The 12,500-nt window shown below is 37.2% G+C and overlaps 1 protein-coding gene across 2 annotated transcripts in view; it reads right to left on the reverse strand.

Moving 5' to 3' along the window:
• Positions 1 to 12,500, reverse strand: part of dgat1a (diacylglycerol O-acyltransferase 1a) — a 25,932-nt gene that overhangs the window by 10,293 nt on the left and 3,139 nt on the right. Inside the window, exons 2-5 of one of the 2 annotated variants that reach the window (XM_079591144.1) lie at positions 11,404 to 11,491; positions 2,586 to 2,626; positions 1,068 to 1,153; positions 837 to 889 (exon numbers count right to left, since the gene is read on the reverse strand). In XM_079591144.1, the coding sequence (XP_079447270.1) occupies positions 837 to 889; positions 1,068 to 1,153; positions 2,586 to 2,626; positions 11,404 to 11,491 (268 nt within the window). Of the gene's footprint in view, positions 1 to 836; positions 890 to 1,067; positions 1,154 to 2,585; positions 2,627 to 10,698; positions 10,717 to 11,403; positions 11,492 to 12,500 lie in introns of those variants that run through there. The other variant, XM_079591145.1, reaches the window with a different exon arrangement.

Below are 12,500 nucleotides of genomic sequence, written 5' to 3' on the forward strand. Positions count from 1 at the left end.
GTACGTACTGTATGTGTGTGTGTGTGTACTGTGTATATATGTACGTACTGTATGTGTGTGTGTGTGTACTGTGTATATATGTACGTACTGTATGTGTGTGTGTGTGTGTACTGTGTATATATGTACGTACTGTATGTGTGTGTGTGTGTACTGTGTATATATGTACGTACTGTATGTTTATGTGTGTGTACTGTGTATATATGTACGTACTGTATGTGTGTGTGTGTGTGTGTACTGTGTATATATGTACGTACTGTATGTGTGTGTGTGTGTACTGTGTATATATGTACGTACTGTATGTTTGTGTGTGTGTACTGTGTATATGTATATACTGTGTGTGTGTGTGTGTGTGTACTGTGTATATATGTACATACTGTATGTGTGTGTACTGTATATATATGTACTATGCGCAGTGTGTGTGTGTGTGTGTGTGTGTGTACTGTGTATATATGTACGTACTGTATGTGTGTGTGTGTGTGTACTGTGTATATATGTACGTACTGTATGTATGTGTGTGTGTACTGTGTATATATGTACGTACTGTATGTGTGTGTGTGTGTACTGTGTATATGTATGTACTGTGTGTGTGTGTGTGTGTGTGTGTGTGTACTGTGTATATATGTACATACTGTATGTGTGTGTACTGTATATATATGTACTATGTACTATGCGCAGTGTGTGTGTGTGTGTGTGTGTGTGTGTGTGTGTGTGTGTGTGTGTGTGATAACATGTGACCTGGACATGTTGTCAGGTTTGTGTAATTGGTTATAATTGTAAGCCTCTCAGTAATGTCCCATGTCTGTAATCACACAGTTCATTCCCAGCATGCAACTCACCACGGATAGCTTTCTCTCGGTGTACAAAGCTGCCATTATAAACACGTTGGAAACTGAAAAAAGCAAACAGATTAGACACGGCATATTGAACTGAGCATGCATGAAAAATTGATGTGAATTTTTATGATACAACATTATGCATGACAGAAAGCATAAATGTAGCGTGAAATGATGTCTTCAGCATGACACACACACACACACACACACACACACACACACACACGCACACACCGATGATCAGGCACAGAGCCGGCCAGCTGTAGGGGTCCTTCAGGAAGAGAGAGATGATCTGGATGGGATCCACCAGAATGCCGTATCTGAAGACAGGAGGAAAATGTAGACTCACGATTTAATGTGTTAGAATCAGATGAAAGTTATATTGTATCATGTTTGCTGCATTATGTATATGTTAAATTCATGAAAGCATTAATCTACTAAAGTAATTCATACGCTGTCATAAAAAAAAGAAAAGAAACGATTGTATTGCTATTGGTGTTTGTTAGGAAAAGCATTACTTTCGGTGTTTTGAATAAATGTTTCATATAATTATTGTATGTATAATTGTATATATATATATATATATATATATATATATATATATATATATATATATATATATATATATACATATATTATATATAGAGTGGTCAACTTATACATCGCATTCAGCATTTTTTTATTCAGCATTTTTTTATTCAGCATTTTTTTATTCAGCATATTTTTAACAATTTCTTTATTTCTGAAAAATACAAAAATAGGTTACATAATTAAAAAAAGTTGCAAACTAAAGTATAAATTGGTTTATTTTACAGATTTTTTTTATCAAGTTCAGTTAATTTTTTTATATTAATTTTCAAATTATTTATTTCTAATTCAATTTTATGTAAAATAAATATAAACTTATTTTCAGCAATTGTTATGAATCTGTTTTTACTATTGGTAAATGAAATAGTGTGATATCATATAAATCGTATTTATTTCAGCCATAGGTCAAATATAATATTGTAATGTTTAAAGCTCTAATAAGATAATCAATTATAATAAGCTTTAAAGGTTGTGTAGGTAAGAATTGTCTAAAGAACTTTTTTTCAAATTGGCTTTTCAGAGCCAGTAATAGCGCGGTAGTCATGGCGACGGAGAGTGACAGTCGCGCAAGCCAATCACTTGTTTCGTCCCGGTAGGAATTAATGAGCTGTGTTTATTGAAGATTAAATACACTAGAGTCACTCAATTTTTATACTCTCTTTTTCAGAGTACTTGCATTTTAATTATGTATTGGTATATAATGACAGTTTAAACAAATTTGAATAAAAGTTTTTTTAAACAATTCTACCTTTAATTTATTGCATTTTTTTTTTTTTGTATATATATATTCTGTAATTTGCTACTGATGTTTGTTAGGGAAAGTGTCAACATGACTTTTGCTGGTTAGTGATTTGAACAAATCTTAAAATCCCAGAAGCCAAAGCTCATGTTTCCAACACCTGGTGGAAGCGACCAATAACCTGGAGAGTTTCATTTCTCCTGCGGATTACGCCACTGTATTCTGCTGTGGGGGAAAGTGTTTGCTTAATGACAAGAAACAAAAGACATGCATTTAGTTCCCGCCGGCACAGTCATTATCTGTCTTATTCAGATGTTCCAGCTGGATCATTAGCCACAAATTACAGTCGCTGAGCATGAGGAATCAAATTACCATTGCCGACTTATTATGAATTAAACAACAAATGATGTTAATGATAATCTTACTTTATAAGGTTCTCCAGGACCAGCCGTGCATTGGACAAAACCTGGAAACAGAAACAAATAAAGCAATTTAATGCATTTAAACGCGGTTCATTTGTATCAAACCCCTGCAGGCAAAACTAGAGTTACACTTCTTCTTTCAGAGGAACTGGATGGGATCTGCAGTTTAACACTGAAAATAAGATGAGTCAGATGCTTGTCTATTTTATGTATTCGCTTTTATATAGAAAATGTCATTTGTTTGCAATGAAACCTTGTTTCTTATCTCACAATTCAAACTTTATAACTTACAATTGCGAGTCTATTTCTCACAATTCTAAGGGGAAAAAAGTGATAATTGTGAGAAATAAATTCGGAATTGCAAAAAAAAAAATTTAATTGCAAGTTATAAACTCAGAATTGCAAGAAAATTTTCAGAATTGTGATTCATAAACTCATAATTGGGAGAAAAAAAATCATAATTGCGAGTTATAAACTCAGAATTGCGAGAAAAGTCAGAATTACGAGTTATAAACTCAGAATTACGAGAAAAAAGTCAGAATTGCGAGAAAAAAGTCAGAATTGCGAGTAATAAACTCAGAATCGCGAGTTATAAACTCAGAATTGCGAGAAAAAAGTCAGAATTGCGAGTAATAAACTTCAGAATTGCGAGAAAAGTCAGAATTGCGAGTAATAAACTCAGAATTGCGAGTAATAAACTCAGAATTGCGAGAAAAGTCAGAATTGCGACTAATAAACTCAGAATTGCGAGTTATAAACTTAGAATTGCGAGTTATAATCTCAGAATTGCGAGAAAAAGTCAGAATTGCGAGAAAAAAGTCAGAATTGCGAGAAAAAAAGTCAGAATTGCGATTTATAAACTCAGAATTGCGAGAAAAAAGTCAGAATTGCAAAATATAAACTCAGAATTGCAAGAAAAAAGTCAGAATTGCGAGTTATAAAATCATAATTGCGAGTTATAAACTCAGAATTGCGAGAAAAGTCAGAATTACGAGTTATAAACTCAGAATTACGAGAAAAAAGTCAGAATTGCGAGAAAAAAGTCAGAATTGCGAGTAATAAACTCAGAATCGCGAGTTATAAACTCAGAATTGCGAGAAAAAAGTCAGAATTGCGAGTAATAAACTCAGAATTGCGAGAAAAGTCAGAATTGCGAGTAACAAACTCAGAATTGCGAGAAAAAAGTCAGAATTGCGAGTAATAAACTCAGAATCGCGAGTTATAAACTCAGAATTGCGAGAAAAAAGTCAGAATTGCGAGTAATAAACTCAGAATTGCGAGAAAAGTCAGAATTGCGAGTTATAACTCAGAATTGCGAGTTATAATCTCAGAATTGCATCTTAGATTTGATCTTAACAGTGCTACCATTGTAAAGAAAGGGCAACAGAGAATTCACCTTCTTCGCAGACTAAATACTTTCTCCGTCTCACCGGTCATCCTGTGCAGATTTTATCAGTCTTTTATTGAGAGTCTTTTAAATTTTTCTTCAATCTGCTGGTTTCATAATTTGAGCATCAAAGACAGGAATAGCCTGAATAATATTGTAAAGATTTGTTCTAAAATTATCGGTGTGAAACAGAGAGACCTAAATGTCTTCTGTAACCAGCAAATACTGCGGAAGGCAATGAGCATCCTGGCCGCCCCGGACCATGCTCTGGCAGGTGAATTCTCTCTGTTGCCTTCTGGGCGTCGCTACGCGCTCCCGGCATGTAAGACCAATCGTCATTCTAAATCTTTTATTCCTTATGCGATTAAACTCTTAAATTCCGCATAAAGTTCCTGGAGAAAGGAAAAAATGCACATAATGATGAACTTGTACTGCTGTACGTTATGTATGTGTGCGATGAACTTGTTACTTGTGTGGATAATGTGTGTGATTTGTATTATTTATTGTTGTTGACACGCTGCTCTTAACCAATTGCCCCGTGTGGGATCAATAAAGTTGATTGAATTGAATTGAGAATTGCGAGTTATAAACTCAGAATTGCGAGTTATAATCTCAGAATTGCGAGAAAAAGTCAGAATTGCGAGAAAAAAGTCAGAATTGCGAGAAAAAAAGTCAGAATTGCGAGTTATAAACTCAGAATTGCGAGAAAAGTCAGAATTGCGACTAATAAACTCAGAATTGCGAGTTATAAACTCAGAATTGCGAGTTATAAACTCAGAATTGCGAGAAAAAAGTCAGAATTACAAAATATAAACTCAGAATTGCAAGAAAAAAGTCAGAATTGCGAGTTATAAAGTCAGAATTGCGAGTTATAAACTCAGAATTGCGAGTTATAAACTCAGAATTGCAAGAAAAAAGCCAGAATTGTGAGTTATAAACTCAGAATTGCGAGAAAAAAGTCAGAATTGTGAGTTATAAACTCAGAATTGCAAGAAAAAAGTCAGAATTGTGAGTTATAAACTCAGAATTGCAAGAAAAAAGTCAGAATTGTGTATATCTCACAAATAGCTCTTTTTTTCTTGGCAGAAACAAGCTTCCATAGTTTTCTCATCTGAAATGCATCGCTAACACATGTCTGGTTGGATATTACGACAACAAAACATTATTTTGTATGTGAATCTACTCTGCTCAAGATGTCTATCACTCTAGACTCTAAAATAGAAAGATCACATGATTCTCTCCAATGATTATGTTGCATCTGCCATAAAACAGTTGACAACTGTCACTAGCCTAGCAAAGTCTGCAGCACAACAATAAACAACATCAGATAAACACACCTGACCTCTGACCCCTGACCACAGTCTCCATGCTGTCGGTTTCTGCACTGTTAGTGTTCGTCTTCTACAGTTCATGGACCCCAGACTATTGAAAACTGACTTGTTTTGAATGTTATATCAGCTTTTTAAAAACTAAATTCATTGTTTGGTCATTGCATTTATTAAAAGCAAAACACACCACCCAACGGCTGTAATTTTTATTTAAGACTATAAGGCCTGAAGACTTTGAACCACTTGTAAGCGATGATTTACGACAGAAGACGGTTTGCTGGAAGACTTTCTCATTCCAAAGGCCATTTGATTAGATTTGCGCTGGGAACGTTGCCAGACTCAACCCTGACCTCATTCAAACAGGATTACTAATTGATTTTGCACATAGATCCATGCTATGCTAATTGCTTAAAGGCTGTGGGACACGCACACACACACACACACACACACACGCACACACACACACACACACACTTCCACAGAGAGACAAACAAACAAACACACACACACACACACTTCCACAGAGAGACAAACAAACACACAGACACACACACACACACACTTCCACAGAGAGACAAACAAACACACAGACACACACACACTTCCACAGAGAGACAAACAAACACACAGACACACACACTTCCAGAGACAAACAAACACACAGACACACACACACACTTCCAGAGACAAACAAACACACAGACACACACACACTTCCACAGAGAGACAAACAAACACACAGACACACACACTTCCAGAGACAAACAAACACACAGACACACACACACACTTCCAGAGACAAACAAACACACAGACACACACACACTTCCACAGAGAGACAAACAAACACACAGACACACACACTTCCAGAGACAAACAAACACACAGACACACACACACACACTTCCACAGAGAGACAGACAAACACACAGACACACACACACTTCCACAGAGAGACAAACAAACACACACACACTTCCACAGAGAGACAAACAAACACACAGACACACACACTTCCACAGAGAGACAAACAAACACACAGACACACACTTCCACAGAGACAAACAAACACACAGACACACACACACACACTTCCACAGAGAGACAAACAAACAAACACACAGACACACACACACACACACACACTTCCACAGAGACAAACAAACAAACACACACTCACACACACACACAGACACACACACACACACAAAACTGTTGTATGAGAACTGGACTGAGCTGGACGATGACATCATGTCTGGCTTTATAGATGAAATGAACTAATTTAATAATTGATGTGACTAAATTAAAAACTGAAATAAGAAAGCGAGTTCTCTGGAGGAACGGAGAGTTTGACATGTTGCGCTCCGTCAATGTTCTCCCGCAGAAATCTCCCGCAGCAGCCGCCGCTTTACTCGACTCAGATTCAAAGCATTGTGGGATATTCCCAATCCCACAGATCCCCAATCCCGCAATGCGATCGCGTTTCAAAGCGAGGATTAATAACGCCTTCAGAAGTGTGCTTTGCTCTGGAGATGCTGCTCGCGGGGTCAGGGGGACATAGATGTTTATTTTTAGAGGACGCGCGACATTTCTGCGCGTTCATTAAAGTAATCCCCGGAAGTGTTGCACTCTTCATCACTGCACAGAAGAGGAACTCACGACTCTGACAGGCTGGAGTTGACTTGAAGGACAGCTTGTCTTTTGATTGACAGATCATCATGAGTCTGTCTGACTGATGCATTAGCTTATACATCCTCAGCATATTAAATGTCACAGTCTTGACACTGTATTTATAGGCTGGCACGCTCTGTTAGTGGGTCAAAGGTCACTCTAGGACAGACAAGGTCCCTGATAACAGTTTCCAAACTCCAGTGAGATTTATTACACGCAACTGCTATTACTATATTGCCAAGGGTCATGTTCAATGAACAGTGTTGTTATTGTTAATTACAACTAAAACTATTAACATTCGCTAATTAAGATAACGCTGAAATTAAAATATTATATTTTATGAAAAACCTAAGTTTTTAATATAACATTATATCTGATTATACAGCTTTGTATCAATGATCAAAAGCGTGTTGGTCATTTTAGTAGTTCAACTTAAACTTAAAAAAAAACACACCAAAATTAGGCCTACTAAAACTATTAAACATTTTTTTTGATCATTTAAACAAAGCTGTAATAAAATATATTATGTTACAAACATAAGCTTAAACTTTTGAAAAATTGTTGTTTTTAATATAATATATTTTATTACAACTTTGTTTCAAAAATATTTTCATTAGTTTTAGTAATTAAATCTAAGTAAAACTAAAATGACTAAACCTAAAACTATAAAAAAAAACACTTTTGGTCTTTAAAATAAAATATAAATATTACATATTTAAAAACTTAAACCTACATTTTTTTTTTAATTAAACAATTTTAAAAAAAAAAGTGTCCCTGGCAACTATAACTGAAATAAACAAGTTTTAGATGAAGTACTAAAATTACTAAAACTGAAATAAAAATAAATGAATATTATAATAATACATATAAATATTATACAATATACTGAAATAAAACATAATTAGTAGATTAAATTTTTTTACATTTAAATTATGCACTGGCAACTAATTGAAATAAGTTTAAATAAATGACTAAAACTGGAATAAAAATAAATTAAAGCTAAATAGACAATATTTACAAAAGCACACAACAAAACTACTAAAACTAAAGCTACAATTAAAATAATAAACAGAGCAATTCCAATAGTGTCCTCACCATCGGGCCCTAATAAAAAGCTAATTCAAAATATAAAAAACTATAATATTTTATAATAACTAATAGTTAATAAATAATACTAAAATAACACTGCCGATAAATCAGACATGTTTGTAAGTGTGGCTCAGCAAACGAGTCTGAACTGTCATTGTCAACACAAGAATGCATTAGATCCGAGAAACTGATGGCATGCCGCTTCTCTTGAGAGTAAAGCTAACAGCGAGAGTGAGCGGAGGAACACGGCCTCTGGGTTTAATGGGGTAACGCCTGTCTCAACATCTCCAGCTAAACTTCAGTCACAGTAACACGCCTGGCATTGTGTTGCACGTCATGTGATTATCTGAGACCGGAGCCGAGAAGAAAGGTCAAGTTCTTACTCAACTCAATCCCACGAGTTCACAACAGCCCGGACTGAGCTTGACGCGTGTGACCGTGACGAAGGGCGATCAGTCTCCACCGTTCTGCCAAACGCACGGTGAAGAATTAATAGATGTTTGAGCCGAGATCATCTGAGGGCAGACCGGTGGAAACACTCCAGCACAAGAGCGACGCAAATAACTCATGCGATCAGACCAAAGACTTCACCGGCCAACAGTGTGTCAGGTTCATGTTCAGGTAACAGCGAGCGCCTAAAGATAGCGCCGATGACAGTGATCTTACACGTCAAAACCTTCATTTCACATGTTTCTCCAAAACCAGACGTGACCCTGGATCACAAACCCAAAATGACGTTACTGAACATTTACACAAAAAGCTCTGACAGCGAACAGGCATCGGATACTCAATGAGCGCTGATTGAAAACACTGACATTCATCTCTTTAAAGAGCGAGTGTCACTGACCTTCATGTGCAAATAAATCCTGATCCCAGGAAACAGGGAACGCTCTCTCTAACTTATGAACAAACCTTCTTCCAGTAACATTAATACGCTTGTTCAAAGTTATCTGGGCTTTAATATTATTCCTCAAGACGTTAGCACAAATCATTCATGGAAGGTTTTTCCTCTGAAACGTTTCAGTCGGAATGTTCATCTAACACTTTTTGAATGTTTCTTGTTTCGGAATGTTCAGAGAACACTCAAATAATGTAACATTCTCATAATGATCGCCAAATAGAATGTTCCCGTTCTGAGAACATTCAGAGACGGCGTTTAAATGGGAACGTTCTCATATGTGATCCTGGATCCCAGAACCAGTCTGGAGCCGCACGGGTATATCTGTGGCATTAGCAACTATACATTATATGGGTCAAAATTATAAATTTTTCTTTTATGCCAAAAATCATTAGGATATTAAGATCATGTTCCATGAAGATATTTAGGAAATTTCCTACCGTAAATATATAAAACATGTGTTTTTGTGAGTGAATGCAGCACAATCGTGAACATAAATGCACAACTTTAAAGGAGATTTTCTCAATGTTTACATTTTTTTGCTCCTCAGATTCCAGATTTTCAATAATTGTGTCTCGACCGAATATTGTCCTATCATAACAAACCACACATCAATGGAAAGATTAAAGATCCTCACAAGATAACCTAATATGACTTTAGACAGTTTAGAGGACTGAAGTTGTATGAATTCATGGTGCTTTTTGGAGACAAAAAACATGAATATTTTATGGACAGTTTAGATTTGGGCTTTTAGTGATTATGAGAACAATGGAGATCCTTTGCTTTACAGCAATGCGCCCAAACGTGACGTGTATTCACATAAACTGTGAGTTATGTCTAAACTGATGGAAGGGAATAGGATGTGTGTCGGTATATTCGGTCTGTGCATTAGCTCAGATAATCATGTTCAAGGATTAGTTCAGTTCAGAATTAAAATGTCCTGATAATTTACTCTCAACACGTCATCCAAGATGTCCATGTTTTTCTTTCTTCAGTCGAAAAGAAATGAAGGTTTTTGAGGAAAACATTCCAGGATTTTTCTCCATATAGTGACTTCAATGGGGTCCAGATGTGAGTTTCAGTGCAGCTTCACAGTCTCGACACGATCCCAGCCGAGGAATAAAAGTCTTATCTAGACAAACAATCTGTCATTTGATAAACAAATCAAACATTTATACTTTTTAACCACAAATGCTCATCTTGCACTGGCTGTGATGCGCCACAAATGTTTATTTTGTTTATCAAATGGCCGATCGGTTCGCTAGATAAGACTCTTATTCCTCGGCTGGATCGTGTCGAGACTGTGAAGCTGCACTGAAACTCACATTTGGACCTTCAAACTGTTGGACCATTGAAGTCCATTATATGGAGAAAATCTTGTAATGTTTTCCTCAAAAACCTTCATATCTTTTCGACTGAAGAAAGAAAGACATGAACATCTTGCATGACGTGCGGGAGAATAAATTATCAGGACATTTTAATTCTGAAGTGAACTAAAGGTTTTGACATGAATGTGAGTTTGCAGTCAAAATATAGAAGTATAGATACATAATCGAATATACTGTGTGGCCTGTTAATGTTAATAATGTTAATCAAACAACAAAAGTCAAAGAGAAAATCACTCAATGCTCATAACTGAATACATTTCGTAGCTTTAATAAGAATCAGTATACTTAATGTGATTAGGATTTGTGTCATGGACGTTAGTTGTCGTGTGCAGTGCCAGTGTGTGTGTAAACTCACCAGCATGACCACACACCAGTTGAGTGTGTGTAAACTCTCACAGTGTGTGTGTAAACTCTCACAGTGTGTGTGTAAACTCTCACAGTGTGTGTGTAAACTCTCACAGTGTGTGTGTAAACTCACCAGCATGACCACACACCAGTTGAGTGTGTGTAAACTCTCAGTGTGTGTGTGTAAACTCACCAGCATGACCACACACCAGTTGAGTGTGTGTAAACTCTCAGTGTGTGTGTGTAAACTCACCAGCATGACCACACACCAGTTGAGTGTGTGTAAACTCTCAGTGTGTGTGTGTAAACTCACCAGCATGACCACACACCAGTTGAGTGTGTGTAATCTCTCAGTGTGTGTGTGTGTGTGTGTGTGTGTGTGTGTGTGTAAACTCTCACTGTGTGTGTGTGTGTGTGTAAACTCACCAGCATGACCACCACACACCAGTTGAGTGTGTGTAAACTCTCAATGTGTGTGTGTGTGTGTGTGTGTAAACTCTCACTGTGTGTGTGTGTGTGTGTGTGTGTGTGTGTGTGTGTGTGTGTGTGTGTAAACTAACCAGCATGACCACACACCAGTTGAGTGTGTGTAAACTCTCAGTGTGTGTGTGTGTGTGTGTGTGTGTGTGTGTGTGTGTGTGTGTGTGTGTGTGTAAACTCTCAGTGTGTGTGTGTGTAAACTCTCACTGTGTGTGTGTGTGTGTGTGTAACTCACCAGCATGACCACACACCAGTTGAGGATGCCTCTGTAGTTGCTGTATCCGCTGTCAGAGCTGAGCAGCGACTCCTGCAGCTTGTGGCAGCTGAAGAGACACAACATGAGTCAAGCAGTAGCAGATTACAGTCAACTGTACGTATGCATCTCTGGTCTGACAGGATAGTTATTAAAGTTCTCAAACTACAGCCCGAATAAGTATTCGGACACTTATACCACACTTGAAAATGTCTGACTGCCACCGCAGTGGATAACATCGATCAAGTGTCATTTATTTTAAACAGGTCATATTATGCCCTTTTACAAAGTCTTGATTTTGTTTTTGGGCTCTACGAGAACAGGTTCTCATGCTTGAATCTGATTGGCTGACGAACGTTAAGGTGTTCAGTTATTTTCAGGGAATCGCACGGCTAAAGTTGTTCCAGGTCTTGATCGCATTACATTACATGTCCGTATCCCCTCACCACATGATCTCAGTTTAATGGTCCTCCAACAGCAAAATAACCAAAACCCACAAAGACACTGACCAGGTAAATAAAAATAAAGTGAGGATAAAAATGAAAAAGTTTTAGTTTTTTTTGCCACAAGATTACGCTTTATTATTTATGGATACTCTCTTACTCCTACTCAAACACACACACACACGCACACACACACACACACACGCACACACGCACAGAAAGGTGTTGTCAGCGCTGCTCTGGCCATTTTATCAGTAAAAACTAAACTAGCAACTTAAAAGCTACATGACATTTCTCACGAGCGAGGTAATAGCTGTTCTTGAAGCAGATAAACTTACAGTTTTGCTATTAGTAGAGACTAAAGACGCTGCAGAACACTGTTGAGAGACGGACAGATTCAGGTATTTCACACACGCTTAGTCTCACACACACTCACTCACTCACTCACTCACTCACTCACTCACTCACTCACTCACTCACACACTCACTCACTCACTCACACACTCACACACACACACACTCACTCACACACACTCACTCACTCACTCACTCACTCACTCACTCACACACTCACACACTCACTCACACACTCACTCACTCACACACTCACTCACACACTCACTCACACACTCACTC

Source organism: Phoxinus phoxinus, assembly GCF_949152265.1.
Source record: "Phoxinus phoxinus genome assembly, chromosome: 19".
Taxonomy (NCBI): domain Eukaryota; kingdom Metazoa; phylum Chordata; class Actinopteri; order Cypriniformes; family Leuciscidae; genus Phoxinus; species Phoxinus phoxinus.